This window comes from Rousettus aegyptiacus, unplaced genomic scaffold (assembly GCF_014176215.1).
Source record: "Rousettus aegyptiacus isolate mRouAeg1 unplaced genomic scaffold, mRouAeg1.p scaffold_m13_p_1, whole genome shotgun sequence".
Taxonomy (NCBI): domain Eukaryota; kingdom Metazoa; phylum Chordata; class Mammalia; order Chiroptera; family Pteropodidae; genus Rousettus; species Rousettus aegyptiacus.
In genome coordinates, this window is record NW_023416284.1 from 34,061,719 (window position 1) to 34,080,809 (window position 19,091).

Sequence of the window (19,091 nt, forward strand, 5' to 3'; positions counted from 1 at the left end):
TGTCTATTCATATTTTCTATCTTCTTGAGTCATTTTCAGTACTTTGTGTCCTTCTATACATTTGTACTTTTCATCTGAATTATCTATTTGTTGGCATATAATTATTCAGTATTCCATTATAGTCCTTTTGGTAAGATCATAGCAATGTTCACTATTTCATTCCTGATTTTAACAATCTAAGTCTTGCTTTTTCTTGACCAGTCTATCTGAGGGTTTATCAATTTGTCGATCTTTTCTAATAAGCAACTTTTGGTTTTATTTTCCCTATTGTTTTTCTATCTATTTCATTTATTTCCACTCTAATTTTAATGTCCTTCCATCTATTTACTTGGGATTAGATTGCTCTTCTTTGTCCAGTTAATTAAGCTGAGAGTTTAGGTCACTGCCGAGATCTTTTCTTTAATGGAAGTGTTTATAGCTATAAATTTCCCTCTGAGCACTTACCATAAGTTTTTGTGTGTCAGTTTCATTTTCATTAGTCTCTAAGTATTTTTAAATTTCTCTTGTTTCTCCTTTGACCCATTGCTTATTTAGAAGTATATTGTTTAATTTCTAGATTTGTGGAATTTTCCAAATTTCCTTCTGTTATTGACTTCTCATTCATTCCATTATAGAGAACATACTTGTATAATTTTAACTCTCAATTTTGGGAACTGTTTTATGTCTATGCTGGAGAACAATTCACGCTGCCTTTAAGAATGTGTGTTTATTCTGCTGATTTGGGGTGGAGGGTTCTATAGATATCTATTGGTTTATATTGTTGCTCATGTCTTCTATTCCTTGTTGATCTACCTAGTTGTTCTATCATTTATTGAAAGTGGGATATTTACACTTCCAACTATTATTATTGAATTGTATATGTCTCCCTTCAATTCTGCCAGTTTTTGCTTCACGTATTTTGGGGTTCTTCTGATAGATAAATGTATTTATAATTGTTAGAACTTTTTGATGGATTGACCCTTATAAATTGATCATTATAAATTTTTTTTGTCTCTAATAATAATTTTGGTCTTAGAGTCTGTATTGTCTGATATTAGGATAGCCACTCCAAGTCCCTTTTAATTGCTGTTCCCATGGTATATCTTTTGCCATCCGTTTATTAACAAACTATTGGTGTATTGTAATCCAGTGTATCTTTATAGAAAGCATATATATAGCTGAATCAAGTTTTTCTACCCATTCTGGCAATATCTTCCTTTTAATTGGAATGTTTAATGTATTTATATTTAACTTAATCACCAATAAGGTAGAATTTATATTTGCCTTTGCTATTTGTTTTCTGTAAGTCTTATATTTTCCCCTCTATGCCTCCATTGCTGACTTCTTTTTGTTAAGATATTTTATGGGGTACAATTTTAATTCCCTTGTCACTTCTTTTACTACATTTTTGTTATTTTCTTAACATTTTAACTTATAACAATCCATTTTAAATATCAACTTAATTTCAATAATATATAAAAACATTGCTTCTATTGATCTGCTCTCTTCCCTCCTTTGTGCTATTATTGCCAAATTATGCCTTTATACATTATACAACTATCAATACATTTATAATTTTTCCTTTATATAGTTACCTTTTAAATTAGGAGGAAAAATTACAAAAAGTATATACTGTCTTTTATATTTATATATGTAGCTGCCTTTATTAGTACTCTTTATCTTTTTATGTGGATTTGAGTGTCCTTCATTTCAGTATGAAAGACTCCATTTAATATGTCACATAGAGAAGATGTGCTTGTGACAAACTTAGTTTTTAATTTATCTGAGAATGTCTTAATTTTTCCATTAGAAGGATATTTTTGCTAGATATAGAATTCTTGGTTTATAGTCTTTTTCTTTCTGCACTTTCCATGGTTTCTGATGGAAAATCAGCTGTTTACCTTATTGAAATTACTTTGCAAGACAAGCTGCTCCTCTCTTGCTATTTTCAAGATTCCCTTTATATTTGGCATTTGACAGTTTGATTATAATGCACCTTGTTATGCATGTCATTGTTGTGGACATTATTGTGGACATTAAACTTCTTGGCATCTGTTGAGCTTCTTTGAATGTCTGGATTCTCATCCTTTTACAAACTTGGCAAGAGTTTGCTATTATGTCTTCAAGAATTTTTTCTACCTCTTTATCATTTCCTTTTGGAAATTCCATGATGCATGGTGTTGCTATTCTTGATGGTGTCCCACAGATATCTGAAACTCTATTTTTCTTCATATTTTTTCTTTTTGTTCCTCAGACTGGGTAATCCCAATTGACCAATCTTCAAGCTTGTTGAGTCTTTCCTCTGCTAGCTGAAATATGCTGCTGAGCCCTTCTAGTGACTTTTTCTTTTGAGTTGTACTTTTCAACTCCAGATTTTTTTATATGGTTCTATTTAATGATCTATATCTTTATCGATATTCTCTAATTAGTGAGATAACATCTTCATATTTTCCTTTAGTTCTTAGATAGTTTTCTTTAGTTCTTTGAACATATTTAATTAGCATATTTAAAGTCTTTGTCTAGTAAGTCCAGAATCTGTGCCTTTTCAGAGCAGTTTATAGTGACTGCTGTTTTTTCTGTTTATGGGCCATACTTTGCACCCCTCATAGTTTTCTGCTGAGAACATTTTAAATAATATCATGTGACAACTCTGAAAATCAAGATTCTCCTCCCTCAAGGTTTGTTATTGCTGTTTGTTATTACTGATTATATATTTAGTACCTTTTTAAAACTAATTCAGTAAAGTTTGTATTCTTTGACAAGTATAACCACTGCTTGATTAGCTTAGTGGTAATCTCTAGTTGCACAGAGATTCCTTTAAATGCCTGGAATTGGTTAAGTCTCCCAGACTTGCCAAGGGGCTCTGTATGCATATTAGGGCACACCTCAAGCATTCAGTCAGGCAGTTTACAACTCTGCCTTAGCCATCACATCCTGCTTATACAGAGACTCAAGGGTCAGCCAAGGTAAAACTTAAGGCCTTCTCAAGTGTTTCTTAAGCATGCATACAACCTAGACAGGGCACAGCAATATGCATGTACATGGCCTTCAAGATTCCAAGGAATATGTCAGGGCTTTTCAAAGCCCCTTTGGACATCTCATTTTCATGTTTTCCTTTTTAAGCTTTTTGAATAGCCTAATTGTCCCAACTGTTATCCACTGCCTCAGGCAGTCACAAAGTTAAAAAACTGTATCTAAATGTTTTGGACAAAAGCCTCCAGAGAAAAAGATTTTTGCAGTGAGTGAGCTCCCAGTCAGGCCAAATACAGAAAAGTCCTATGAATGATGGTTCCAAGGGAACTGCCAGATAGGTCAAATAATGACAATTCTCCAGGACAATGTTTTTAGAGAACTCCAAATCCATCCAACCTCCTCCAGTGGCTGCTAGACTGAGGGCTTTTATTGTGATCATGGGAACTCTTGTTTTTTAAAGCTACACAGGGCTGTACAGAGAATGGAAACAGGCAGGACAAGTTACAATGCCACAAAGCTCACTGTTCTAAGATTCAAACACTTGCTTCAATAAATAGTCTAGAGTGTTACAAGCTTTTGGTTACTTCAGGGTTCCGAAAAAGTTGATTTTGACAAATTTTGACACTTTTCTCATTTCTTTTATAGAGGAGAAGCTACTGTCATTTTTCTTTTTATGTCATTAATTTCTGCTCTTTATCATTGCCATTTACTTTCTTTGGGAATATTTTGCTAGTTTTATTCAAACTTCCTGAATGATTGGCTCATTAATTTAAGCCTTTCTTCTTTTCTAACACATGCATTTAAGATTATACATTTCCCTCTAAGTACTACTATAGCTGCATCTCACAGCTTTTGCTCTATAATATTTCCATAATCCAGTTCAAGAAACTTTCTAATTTTGGCCATGCTTTTCTCTTTTATTCAAGTGTTTCTTAGATGTATAATTTCCAAACATAAGACAATATTCTAGTTGTTTCTCTGCTACTGATTTCTAGCTAAATTTTAACTGTACACTGTAATCAGAAAACACAATTATGTGAATTCAATGCTTTGAAATTTGAGATTGAGTATTTGGCTTAAAGTATGGTCAACTTTTTAGTGTCCCATAATACTGAAAAAAAAAAAAATTACAGGATCAAGTTGGTTAAGCATTCTATATATGCCATGAAAAAAAAAAAAAAAGAGTAGTAATCTCATTGTCCTAATCTTCTACTTACTGATTTTCTTTATGGTTGTTCTATCACTTGCTGAGAAATACGTGTTAAATTTCCCACTGCATTTGGTTATTTGTACACTTGTCCTCATTGTGAGTTTTTTTGTCTTTGTTATTAGATATGTTTGAATGGAAAACAATTATGTTTTCCTAGTTAAGTTTTATCAATATGAAGTGAGACTCTTAAACAATAGTACTTTTTTCTACCTTAAAGTCTATTTTTTCTGATATCACTATAACTACAGTAGCCTTCTTTATTTATTTGTGTGTATTAGTATATATGTGTACATGTATGTATATACATGGTATACTACTTTATGACTTTTGTTCAACCCTTCTGTATTTTTATGTTTATATCTAAGTCTTAAAACTGACTGAGTTTTTAAAAATCCAGTCTGACAATGTTTGTCTTTTAACTGGAAGTTAATCCATTTACATTTAATGGGAATTACTGATATAAATGGATCTACATCTACTCGAATGCTATTTTGTATTATTTGTCCCATTTGTTCTGTTTTGTCTCTCTCATCTTTTTCCCTTTATTATTTTAAAAAATTATTCCAAACATTCTTCCTATACAGGTTTAGAGTATTTGCGCTCAAATTCTGTTCTTTTAGAAGTTATCCTAGAAAATAGAACATGTATTTTTTTAACTTATCAATGTCTAATGTTAATCAATACCTTACAAAATACCTTTTTCTTCATTTACCATTACTCCTGACTGATATAACTACTGTCGTTTTAATTCTGTTTTAAATTTCATAACTATTGTTTTAAGTAATCAATGTTATTTATATTTACTCACATAAAATAACTTTCTTTATTCTATCCTTTTGCATCTCTGACCCTCATTTTTCTTCTGTCTGAAATAAATTCTTTAGACTTTCTTTTGGTAGGCTGGCTCGTAGTACAGTCTCTCAATAGTGTCTGAAGGACTATTTTACAGTCATTCTTAAAAAATATACTTGCTTGGTGTCAAATTTGTGGTTTGTAGTTATTTTCTTTCAGGCTATTGGAAATATCCCACTGTCTTTTAGCTTCGACCCACTGCTGTTGAACAGTCATCAGTCTAATATTTTGCACTTTTATCTGGCAAAGATTTTCTCTCATTTGGTTTTCTGCAATATCACTGTTTTTTCTACATGGGTATTTCTTTTAATGTATACTTTTGGACTTTGTTAGACTTCTTTAAACTCTGATTTGATGTTATAGAACTATTCCAGTGATCAACCCTTCAAATATTGTATCTACTCCATTTTTCCCTTCCCTCCTTCTAGGATTCCAAGTAAATATATATCAAACGTTTTTGTTCTATCCTCTATGCCTCTTTTCCTTTTTTTTTTCCTGTATTTTTCATCTTTATTTTCCTCTTTATGCTATATTTGAAATTTCTTTTGGCCTATCTTCTGGTTTACCAATTCTATCTTCAATTATATCTACTTTTCTCTTAAACCCTTTCATTGGGTTTTAAATTTCAGTAATCATATCTCAGTTCGAGATTTTTTTTCAAACCTTATAGGACGTTTTATAGTTTCCTATTTCTGGCAACTGTATTTAAACTTGCCTCATTTCTTTAAAAACAGAAAGTATAAGCATTTTTATAATGTGTATCTAATCTAAAAATTCTAAAGCATTAAAAATCTTTTTCTGTTATCTATTCTCATTCATGTTGTCTTGTTTACTTGTATGCCTGCTCATGTTTGACTTTATACTTGAAAAACTATTTATAGGAATAATGTAAGGCCTAGGATGAGTACATTTTCCTTTTGTGAGGATTTGTGTTTGCTTCTCTTGGGCATGAGAGAACACTACCAGCTCTGGACCATGTTAAATCACAATCAAGGATTGAGGTTCACCAGAAGACTCAGGAATTTTGAAAGTAGGCTATACTTTCAGGATGGCTAATCCATTTCTTCAACCTGAGGGTGAAGCCTTTTGGAGTCTCAGCTTATTATGAGGAGAGTTTGCTATTCAACTTTGTGAATGTCCTGGGGCTTTGATGTTTCTTGCACTTGCCCTGAAATACTTATAAAGTTAAAATTTATTAAACTTAGAAAATGCTATCAGGGCAAAAGCAGCTCTATTCTCATTTACTTACTAGGGTAAGAAGTCAGTCATTTCCTCAACTTTTTACTTAAATGATCCAAGATACTGATAAACAATATGACCCATGTGAGAGAATTAGATTTTACTGACCTACTAAAAAATAATGGCCCTTAATCCATGCTGTGTAAGAGTCCTTTAAAAATGATCCAAAGACTGTTTATTCCTTACTAACTGTAGAAGTATACTATTATCATGTTTATTATAATATATGTAATGCTTATGTTCTATCACTATCTATCACTTATGGCATGAATTCATGCTTTGATAGTCTGATTAATTTCTATTAATCCAGTAGCATTCTACTTTTTGAAAAGTAGAAATAAATGTACAATAAATATTTAAGTATCTTCTGATTTCTCAAATCTATCCTTAAATCAAAAATGTACAGACACTCTTTAAGAAGAAATAAAACAAGTTCTTTAACTAGACTTTAAGCAAGTTTCATCATTTCTGAAATGGTCATAATTTATTCAACACATTGTTTGCTTATTCTTTTTTCAATGAAGTGAGTTTTTCCCTTCTTTGTATTTGGTCTACTGCTTAAGTTGACAATTCAACTTGTCTATTCCTTAAGATTTCTTCACACATATAAAAACATATTTAGATTTTGTGAATCTTTAGAGCTGAGAACTCTGAAATACGAGTAAACATGCAGTTATTTTCAGAGTATTCCTGATTTCCTAAGTTTATAGGGAAAAATAATTTTGGCATCATTTGCACTGCTTTCATTAATTTTTTTGATCTCTATTATTTTGTTCGTTATTTTGGAATTAAATGTTTAGTTACATAAACACTGAGTATCAAATGTATGTGCCATACGCATGTCCTTAAGTATACAATTAAAACCAGCTATAAAATAGTTCATTGAACACAGGTAGACAGACATATTATAGATTACTGAAGAAAATCCACCATGTTGTACCTTATAAATAATGTTATCAAAGTAACTGTGTCAACTTTAATGAGATTCTGGCACTGTTTTGGCAAAAAAAAAAGTTGGCAATTTAGGGGTTCAGAAACACCTTGAATATTTATTACATTGAAAACAACATATGCTTCCAATTTACAGGAATTTACTCAAAAGATCTCTCAAGGTTAAATTAATCTCTTAAGGGATGGGACAATTTCCTTAAGAAAACTGGAGCTTTTCCATGTTTTGAAGTTTTCTGGTCATCTGTATTTTGATTTCATGGTAATTTTTTTCCCCGTAAAGATATATATTAATTCATTCAACAGATATCTTAGTATATATAAAATTCTTGATGCTAGATATATCTCAATAAAAAATAGAGCAATATCTCTGCCCTCAAGAAGCTTATATTATACTTGTCAAACTCAAAATTTACTTTTTAATTTTTTTATATTTCAATCTTACATTTATCTAGAATTGGGTATGTGAAGTAATTCTTTTTTTCCAGTGTAGACTTTGGCCTGCAACCTTATAATATTAAAACTCTATTATTTCACTGATACAAACTTTCTGGAAAACAATTTTGCAGTGAATATCAAAAGCTTGCTTTACAATAAAAGCTTAGAAATATATAAGTAAATTTACTCGCCAATTTCATTTCTTAGAACTTAATAAAAGAAATAATTAAGGATGTACATAAAGATTAGGATTATAATACTAGAAACTGGAAACAACTCAATTGTCCAGTAATATGTAAATGGTTCAACAGGTTATAGTACTTCTTCTATACAGTGTAAATAATACACGGTGATGTAAAATCATGTTTTATAATGACATAATAAAATATCTTGTTTAAAAACAAAAGGATATAAACAATATGATCCCATATGCAGCAAGAAAAATAGATGATTATATAGCAAAACATTAACCACAGTTATCTCTAGATTACAAAATTAGGAACACTCCATTTTTTGTTTCTGTTTTTCCATATTTTCTACTAAATTAGCAAACTACTTGTAATAGAGAATACATTATTTACAAAACTCAAAAGGTGTTTAAGTGCTTCAGTTTAATTTTTAATACAAAGACTAGGTATTACAAAATAAGAGCCAAGGTGTATTTAATAGTTTGCTCTTTTCTCCAAATAAAGTGTTGTGACAGTTCTACAAAATTAGAATATTGCTTGAAAAGAAATACAATAGAGCAATGCTCAATATTTTGATGTGTAAGATGCCATTAGATCATTAAAATAAAAAGACATTTTGAGCTAGTTACCTATCCAGGGCTTCCTTGAAGTATTTTCTCTGGACATCGAACTGAAAGACTGTTCGTTCGCAATCAGTTGAAGCATTATCACTACCCCCATGTTTCTTCAGGAAGGCATCAAACCCATTCTCATCTGGATATTTCAAACTACCCATGAATACCACTAAGTGGAAAGAACACAAAGTCATAGAACACAAAGATGTAGACAATGTTTTTATTATTAAGGACAAAATTTCTCATGCAAAAAAAAAAAAAAAGGAAGAAAATATACCAACACATTAACAATGGTTATGTCTCAATAATACTTACTTTCACTATACTTCTGTTCCTATCATTTGCTATACCGTTCATATATTACTTTTATATTCAAAAACTAAACATTTTATTTAAAGAAAAAAGAAATATATAATTTATTTGTAAAAAGGTTAAAATGTAAATTTACGATATGTGCAGATTGTTACTATAAAAACACATAAGGTAAGAAGTTTACCCTTAAACGGCTTAGAAAACCAGAATGTAAAAATATGAGTAAGTCAGGAAAACAAATATGAATTTAGATATTTATAGCTGTATATCATCCACATAGGTCTTAGGTACATTCATAATTAAACTGAATATTTTCTATTTTGTTTTATATTAATCATGCTTTATTTTCTGTATTTCTGATGCTTTTAACATCTTGGGGTCTGGGTACCCCCGGAAGAGACTGCCCCTTCGAAAGCTACGCCCTAAATCCCTAGAGATTGGCAACTGTTTCCTGATCTGTTGGCCTTACCATACCTGAATAATAATAAAGCCTACACTTAAAATGGTCTTCTAAATGATTTCATTCTAAACCTCAAAACAAGTACACTCAAAGAGATTAAAATTAAGTCTTCACTTATGATATTCATAAAGATTTTTTCTTCGCCTTTTCTCTTGTTAAACATATACCTCTATCAAACCAGTTAGTCATCTATGAAACCAATTCATACAAATTTGGAGGAAAAAACACACCCGGGAATGATATTTTACAAAGATCTTACTGTGCTCCAAAAAGTGTGCCAGCCCGGGCAGGTCATCCGGATCAGCAAAACTCCCAACTCCAACACAAAGAGCCGCTGCAGACTGGAATAAGTAGAACACATACAAATAATATATCAATCCTAAAGGAATAATATTGTCATTAATATTGTCATCTCATCGTAAGAATTCACTTGGAGATGGAAGTCTTCCAATAGAAAGTAACAAAATTCTTGCCCTGATAATCAGGAGGAGCAGCAAAGTGAAACTCACCAGAACTGTGTCAGTTTCACCCTGCTGCCCCTCCTCTTGCCATCCTGCCAAATGCTGAACAGGTGCAGACCTAAGGGAAAAAGCAGAAACAGACAGAAAAAAAGCGAGAAGGGACTAGCCAGCCCACCCAAATATCATTTTGTGGCAGCATTTCAAGAGTTCTGAACCAAATTTGTTTCCTGATTTATTAGGTTTCAGAAATTTGCACAATAATATATCTTGGTAGATTATCTTTAAAGATTTCTAAGCAATTAAAGGCTCTGTGTTTAGTAACTCAGTTACAAAATATAAAATTTATCAATATTTTGTTTTTATTAAAACTTCTCAGAAATTTGTTTGTATTAAAACGGCATAAAATAACATGTCAGGAAAACATCCAACAAAGATAGTAAGTAAATGGTTAAAAAGAAAATCTTTACCTATTAAAACACTATGGAACTAAACTTTAAAGAGGCTTTTTAGTTCTTCGCTTATTGCAGATATAAAGAACACATAACTTAAAAGTAGCTATCTCCCAATACCTTGGGAAAATCAGAATTTTTAACAAAATAGACAGTCAAGAGGTACACCAAATTGCATTTTAAAAAAAGGATTAGGGCATACCGTATGTCATTGTAAAAGACAAAAAAAAGAGAAACAGTCAATTTAAATAAACTCGAGAATAGGAAGTTGATTAACATTTCCAAATTTTACAAAATGTCAATTTTAAAGGCTAACACATTTGGTGACACAGATTTTTTGGTAAATGGTCACCCTCTTACAAAGAGAGCTTTTAAAAACTAGCATATCTGGTTTAAAGTCTAACCATGTGTCAGAAAACAAAAGTACGTTTTTCAGAAGAACCAAACAGCCTCGCTTGATGATATAAATCCCATTTTGAAGATGTAGGCGCATACACTTAGTTAAAACATGGGGAAATAATACCCACATCTTTGAATCACAGTCTAACCTGTTCTATGATGTTTAATAGATGCCTAACCTGCTTTCAGCTCCAACTACCCCATAAAGATTTCTTGTCTTGACCAGCAGGGTTGAAGGTATTTTTGTATAGGTTGACTTAAACCACAGTCTATCAGTCATCTCTGACCACAGCAAAAACAGGTTCTGCGACTGCTAGAAAAAAAATTCATACTTGAGAATTAACTACCCAAGAAATTCATACTTGAGAAATTCATACTTGAGAATTGACTTAAGAAAGCCCTGAACAAATCGTAATTTGGTATATATCATATTTAAATTTCAACTTGTTTCTATAGCAAACCTGTCAGATCAAGAACCACTTTTTAGGAGGAAAATGAAAGTGGATAAAAATGATGACCCAGAAAAGTAGTTAACTTCTTAATTTTTTTTTCTTCCCACTTCCATTATTAATTCTATTTATCTTAAACAAGCTTCACATTTTTCATATAAAAATTAAATCATAAACCGCTGCACAACACTATGCTACTCTTCAGCCACCACTAGACTACTTTAGTTCCCTTTTGCAAACACTATTTATTCATTCAATGAATATAAATCATTTTCTGTTGTTACAATCATGGGTCTTTCATTACACTAGTGTGCCCACTGCATCTGAATCAAAACAATTTGCTCTCCTCTTCAAACTACATTAGGTTCCTCCATTCCTTTCCTATACGATCCAGAAAATTAACCATCAGTATCATATATAGAACTATATCATACTGAGTTCTCAGAAAAGAAAGCCATTTTTTAATGATCATAAGAATCTGACCTTGCTGCTTCTAGATGTAAGCATTTAGAGTTTGATCCACCTAAGCAAAATAAAAAGGGATACCAAAAATACTGGATGCACATCGTCATTTATCAAAGGGGTTCACAACTGCTGTATAAATCTAAGGTATTTTATTATGTCTTGACAGTAAAATTAGCTGTCATGACAATTTTTTTATTTAACCCTAGATTTTTGCTTATAAATCTATAGAATATATAAAGAAATCCAAAGCACAAGGAAAGCCACTAATAGATACAGAAACTTATAGATAGGAAATGTTCAGTTATGAAGTTACCACATACATAATCAGTCTTAGAACTAAAATGGACCTCAAATAATCTAATCCTGTTTTAGAAATGAGAAGGAAAAAAAGAGAAAATAAAAAGACCTAAGATCATCCAAAAATATAGGGACAGAGCCAGAATAGAATTCAGGTTTTCGGATTGTCAGTATTCTTTCCACGCTGTCACTTGTATAATTTCTTCCTTCCTATTATTGCTCTAGTTGGAATTATGAAGTATATTTTTTAATTATGAGATGTATTTTAAATTTATTAATTTCCAATTCATTTATAAAGACCTTAGTATAGACTATCAAGTAGCATATATATGCTTTTTTCCTAATATTTTGGTTTTCATTCTTAAAGCTTTCCAAGCTAAAATTACTTGGCCTATCATGCCACCCAAAAACAGCCATTGTTCAAAATCTGAATAGCAAGGGGCAACAGCTTCTTAAAAATATGATTCCATCTCCCCATAAACCTAGTGAAAGATGTGGTATGATCTTCTTTAAAAAATTTTTTTGCCAGGAAGAGTGACTATCAAAGATTTACTTAAAGCCTATCTACTACTTGTATCTCACACCTTCATATCTTTGAGGAGAGACCACTTTATAGTAGATTTTTGTCTTAATAATCTGAACTTTGTTTGTATGTGGACTATGCCACGTTAAATGTATTATCAATATTCAAATAACCAGCTTTAACAAACATCTGCTGACCAAATTCCACCATAATGCCTCCAAAATGTTATCCTATAATATAGGTAATCTCTACTGCAAAATGGTGACATTCTTCAAAAAAAATCCAGAGAGGGAAATTCTCCCCGTTAAGTCCTATATTATCTATTTATTGATTGTTATTATATATTATAGGTTCATTACACTACACCAACACAGGTGATCAGCTTCATCGATTGTTGTTATATATATTACACTAACTAGGCTCAACTCCCCATTTGTTTCAATTCCCCTGCTATTTATCCAGACCTTTGGTGCTTTCCTATAAAATAAAATAAATCCCATTAAATTACCCATGTGAGGACTTTTAGGTGAGGATTCTATACTTGCCCTATTCTTTTTCTTTTTCCAATCTCTCCAAGGATAATACACTCTTATTCCTCTATCCCAGGCTAAGATTTATGCAGATCTTCACCTCCCAGTATTTGTTTTTAAAACATGTAATATGCATAAATACACACAAATTTAAATATTACCAGTCACTACCTCAAAAAGTTATAGTTACGGGTGATTTTTATATCTTTGTTTTCATAATGAACTTTTCTTACATTTAAAATCAGAGCAAAATGTTTATAAATGTAATCTTCATACAGAATAGATCTTTACTGAAGCTCAAAAGATAAATATATACTTCCTTTTTGCCATAAAACATAAGTTTAGAACTCATCCCAAAGAATTCCCAAATTAGGAAAAGACAGACATGATTCACACCTGTTTTTCAGTGGTTTTCTTTCTGGCTTCTGCCCTCTCTTCCAATTCTTCCAATTCATTATCCTCAGCATCAAGATCATCATCATCATGCTCCTCCTCTTCATCATCAAATTCATCTTCATCATCAAAACCCTCTTCATCATCGTCTTCTATTTCGGCTCCAGAATCTTCATCATCGTCGTCGTCATCGTCATCATCATCGTCGTCTTCTTCCTCTTCCTCTTCCTCTTCATCATCTGTTGCATCTCCCGTTTTACCTTCCATATTACTTAGGTCTGAAATCAAAAGTGCTTGCAAGCCATTTCCTAATTTGATGTATCTAAAATAAAAAAAAAAAATTTCTTTTGAGTCAGCTATTCATCACACTATACAGATACAAGTGATGCACTTAGCAGAATTTTTTCAAAAATCCAAGTACACACACACAAAACCAACCCTATTTTTAAACTAAGAAAACAGGTTGCTTCTAGAAGGGGAAACTCAAAAGCTTATCAGTTTCTGAGTTGCTAAGAGGGAAAGGATAAAAGAGACACTTCACTGTTGGTATTTCACATATACACAGTATGTTGTATATACCTTGTTTGCATTTTTAAATTTTGAACTATGAAAACATATTTGCTTATTCAAAAAACAAGTTTAGAAGTTAAAATGTTTGAAGTTGAACTCAACACTTAGCCTCCCTCTATTTTTCAGTTTATAAGTACTTAATAAACATTCTACCATACCAGAAGACTTAAAATAAACCTATCTCTCAACATACAGAGAAGTCATGTCGGCTAAAATATTAAAGCAAAATCTCATATATTTAAACTCTGTTGATTCCCTTTGGTATAATGTTATTTGATATTTTTAACCAGTCACCATTTTTTATGAACTAAAAAAATGGCTACATCTCAAAGAAAACTAAACTCCACAACTGGTAGCCCTGCAGAAAGATGATTATCTTATTTAGTAAAACTGCTGTGTCAGTTTGATAACTGGGTGCCTATTACAAATTTCTGTTTATACTCATTTCATATGCTATAAAAGCACAACCCTCACCATCAGGCACTCACTGTCTAGTACAATACAATTAAGCCAGTACAATATAGAATGATAGAAGTAAACACATAATATTAGAAAGGTAGAAGTGAGGGAAGGCCTCTAGCAAAAGTACTCTTAACTTGAGACTTAATGATGGGAAAAAAGTTCATCTAGCAGAAACAGGAAAGAATAATGTACAGAGAAAGATAAGGAAGGGACTGAATTAAGATGGAAGACTGAAAAATTGATTTACCGCCTTTCTATATCAAAAATCAAATTTAAATAATTTTGTTATTCTAACAAACTATAAAACTAAATAAAATGAGATTTAAATTAAAGGTCCTATTCACAAAAGCAAAAGAAACTATTAAATACTTAAATATAAACCTAATAACAATAGTTTCTATTTTAAGTGTATTAATTGACATGTCTTCACCCATTTAATCTTCATAATAACCCTAATGAGTTATTACTCCCATATTACAAATGAGGAAACTAAAGCACAACAATAAAAGTTTTTTATTTACCCAAGCTTAGCAGGGACTGAACCCAAGTACCATGGCACTAAAACCCATTCTTTTCACTACTGCTCAACATAGCCAATGTGAGGAAAACTAGAAAACTTCACAGAAGAAAATAAAAGGCCTGACTAGTTATATCATGCTATTGTGTGGGAACACTCAATATTGCAAAGATATAAATTCTTCCCCAAATTAATATATAAATTCAAGGCAATTCCAATTTGAAAACTAAAAAAATTTTAAAAATTAAAAGATTTTTCGTGAGACTTTCCCTACTGATTCTAAAATTCATGTGGACAAGAAAAACATAAAAAAATGCCAAGAACATTTTGAAAAGGGAAAACAATGAGGGCACACTACCTTACCATTTACAAAAATAGTCTTTTAAAGCAATTGAAATTAAACAGTATACTGGTACAGGAACACCTACAGATCAGTGAAACAGAACAGGTTCTAGAAACAGAGAAGTGTTTATAATACTATTGCAACAGTTATTATGATTCAATTAATAATGCTGAAATAATAGGCAATCCACTTAGGAAGAAAACATAGCCTTCTCTACCTTACACTCAACACATAAATTCCAGATAGATTATAGAGCTAAAGGAAAAAATGTTCTAAAAGTATTTAAGAGAAAATACCTTTATAAAACTGGGATAAAGAAAATTTGAGCAAAACAAGACACAAAATTTGAGCAAAACAAGACACAAAATACAGGGCAAAAATGAAAAGATTTCACTATATTCTAATTTAAAACTTTTCTAAAACAAAATCATAAAATCAAAGAGTAAATTTCTTACTGAGATCAACAATGTTTATAATAGAGAAAAACTGGAAACCACCCAAATGTCCACCAATAGAATATGCAAATAAAAATTTTTAACCCTATAGCTACACCATAACATACCATATAGCCTTCAAGATCTCATTTTCATATATATAGAGAAAATAATGACTCAGTTTCTAGCCATAAATTGCTATTTCTAGGCCTAGATAGTGTTAAATCACTTTAGGTCAGCAAAAAAGAGTACATGAGTGGAGGTAGCTATGTAATTATATAACTTATTACTTCTTCCCAAATCATGTGGTCTCAAATATATATATATATATATAATTTTTAGAGGGGTGGGTTTTTTCCAAGATATTATTTCTTTAAAAAAAAACTTGCCTTCCTCTGGCTTATTCAACCTGTTTTCCTTTACTTTGCTCATTATCCCAATTGCTCCTATATTGACAATAAAGACTGAAGTAGATTTTTCAAGCCATGTCCAAAAATAAAAAAGATGGCATTATTGTCTTTAAGTACCCTCCCACTCATTCTTATTTCTTCCTTATTAAAGAAAACCAACTTTGTGAAGCCACTTTCAGTCACTGTAATTGCCACAGTTGAGTTCATGTATTTAAATCCAAAAATACTTGAGACCACATTGGTGGGGTCACTCTAAACCAGCTGCTAAACTTATTAACATTATGAAGGTTGAGGTACGAAGGACTCCACTCTTTTTATACTAGTCTGGAAACTTCAACTTTCCAGTCCTGCATCAATACCTGAACATCTAGACCTCCAGGTAACCCTCTAATTGCCACCCGATTACTCCCTGAATGATTCATGTATATAGCCACCTGAAGTCCATTATCCAGACCACTGGGATGTGACCAGATCCCCTGGCATCCACCTTCCAGGCCACCTGACATTATCCTGACTGCCTCACATCTGACTGATAATCATCCTGAACCAATCCTAGGGTTGAAGGTGCAGGACTGATAATTCTCAAGAATGTACTCTTTACTATAAGAATTTTTAACTTTTCTTTCTTCTTTGGAATACTTCTGGGTTTTCACCTAGCTGTTTCCCAGTTTGCAAATTCCAAGACCCCTGAATAAATCTCTATTATTTATTTCTAGCAAAGCCTTCTCTTTTTAAGTTTGTTTGACAAAACTAAGCGTTCCTCACAGTATTCCCAACTCACAGGAAAGCATCAATCCAAAAAATTAGAAAAACTTAAATGAAATATCATTACAGTAAAATCTATTCACAAAAATTAAAAATGAAAATGACACAGCAATGAAAGTAAGTTTCTGAGTGGCTGGCTCATTTGTTAGTCAAGCAAGGAAAGCTATTTATCAAAAGTGCATTAGATTGTGTGTTTGTAGCAGCTAAAGAACTTTAACCAGAGATAATAAACTTACGACTATTAGCCTTTCCAAAAAAAAAAAAAAACTGTTGCAAAAAGTTGACATAGTAGCAATACCAAGTAAATTAAAAACAAAGCATATCATTGCAAGATATTGGGCTCTTGATATGACAACAGATGTTGCCAATACTGTTGTTTATTTGAAGAGTCAGTGCCGGGTTTGAAGCAACAGAGGTATCAGCCTCTATGAATACTATGGACAGAGTAATTACAGACAATATTTTCCAAGAGGTTGAGAAAACATGATCAGTACAACCTAAAGTGGAATCTAGTATGTTACCACATTAATGTTGGTAAAAATGTATGCGGCAGAAAAATAAGTTTTACTTGGACAAATTTATCTTTTGTGAGGTGTTTTAAAACCTACGATTATTGTCTTAAATCAGAAGTATTTCGCACAAAATACATGAATCTATCACGTATTAGTGAACCGGTAGTGTCACTTCCTTTCGTAGACTTTACAATCATTAGTTCTGCCCTTACTGGTAGAGCAGTTAGATGGCTTAGCAGTGGGAACATTTTATTGTGTAGACAAAAAAGGTGCCACATACTATATGTGACAAGCTTAGGAGATGCCTGCATGGCAGGCCCTACAAATCAGACAGAATGTAACCACATAAGATGGTCTGAACCTAAAAATTCCGAAAAGCGGGGCACGGAGCATTGTCACATCCCAGGCATTTAACAAAGGTCAATCTTTACTTTAAGGGAGCCTATTATCTTTTTGCAGCTAAGAGAACATACCTTTGAAATGTCACAGTAATCTTTTCCAGACCCCTCAGGGGAAACCCAGGGCACCACAGTGCAAGACCAAGAACCCCTCATTGTTTTGCTTCCCTGAATTCTGTGCTGTAAATGTTATCTATCTTGTTCTCACAAATGTAAAAGTGTTTTATCCAATCTCAGTGATTACCACCCAAACACTTTGCTTTCTCTCATCCCCTTAACCTGCCACCAGTAGATTTCATATAACCCTCCTTATGTCTCTTCCTCTGATTCTAATGTATAAATAAAGTAAGCTGCGGAACTGCCATTCTCCAGAGCATTTTCTCACTCCATTGAGGTTTTGCTTCCCGGCAATTTAGTTGGGCTCAATATAACTCATAAAAATTCTCTACACATTTGGACATTTCTTAATGTCAACAATTGCAATGTTTTAAGCCAAGACTGAAATTTTTCTAAAGAACAGCCTTCAACCAGTATGACCAAACACCAAATGGCTTTGGAAATTACCTTTTGCTGCAGACTTGATACTGTTTCTTAAGGAATTCAACCCTAAAGTCCAAAATAGCACTTATATGTAAAACTTATCTTATGGTAAAGTCATTTCGACAACTGTTATCTGAATCACAAGTAATGGCAAACTTCTTTAAACATTTCTTGTACTGTCAAAAGTTTAAACAAGAAGCCATATATCCATTTCCACATAAATTTGCAGTGGATATGTTTTCCAAGCAAACTATAGGTCTTGTATTTTTCAGATCTTGGTGCAAGCACAAAGGAAATTTCCTTATTTCAATGCCTTTTTAAACTGTGTAATTGACAAGCTACCGCCTAATTTGCATACTAAAAGGCAAAAATATGAGAAGAATCTAACAAAATTCTATAAATGCTGTTTAAGCAATGAGTATACTCAAGTAAAATCTTATGCTCATGGATTGTTCAGTATTTGGCAGTACCTATCAGAGTGAAAATACATTTTCAAAGATGAAATATGTAATATCTCATTACAAATCATCATTAACAAACATTTGCAATCGCTTTTGATGACAGGGAACACTGACTTTGAACCTTCAAAAGTAAAATGTTATCCCAATAAAAAATAATTCCATTGTTCTCACCTGTAGACCTGTATCACCATAAAAAAGTACTATTCTATTTTGAACTTAATAAAAAAAAATGCATTAAATATGTGCAGAAATTTATTTTTCTGATTATATTAATATCTATACAATATCCTTAATTGTGCCACTTGACTGACAAAAGCCTAATGTTTTATTTATCTAGGTCCTTTTAGAAAACATTTGGTAGCCTCTGAGAAACGGACTTTTCAAAAGGTGTGCTTGGACAAATGGTTGTCCATATGTTTAAAAAACAGTAATAAAATTAGATCCTTATCCAAATGTAAAAAGCAAAGCTGCCAAATTTTTAGAAAATGAGATGAAAAAAG

General features: G+C 32.0%; 1 protein-coding gene across 2 annotated transcripts in view; it reads right to left on the reverse strand.

Annotated features, from left to right (window-relative positions):
- NRDC (nardilysin convertase) overlaps window positions 1–19,091 on the reverse strand; it is a 67,815-nt gene that overhangs the window by 39,317 nt on the left and 9,407 nt on the right. The window contains exons 2-6 of one of the 2 annotated variants that reach the window (XM_016120266.2): window positions 13,183–13,501; window positions 10,702–10,835; window positions 9,723–9,792; window positions 9,473–9,554; window positions 8,457–8,610 (exon numbers count right to left, since the gene is read on the reverse strand). In XM_016120266.2, coding sequence (XP_015975752.1) covers window positions 8,457–8,610; window positions 9,473–9,554; window positions 9,723–9,792; window positions 10,702–10,835; window positions 13,183–13,501 — 759 coding nt within the window. The remainder of the gene's footprint in view (window positions 1–8,456; window positions 8,611–9,472; window positions 9,555–9,722; window positions 9,793–10,701; window positions 10,836–13,182; window positions 13,502–19,091) is intronic. The other variant, XM_016120265.2, reaches the window with a different exon arrangement.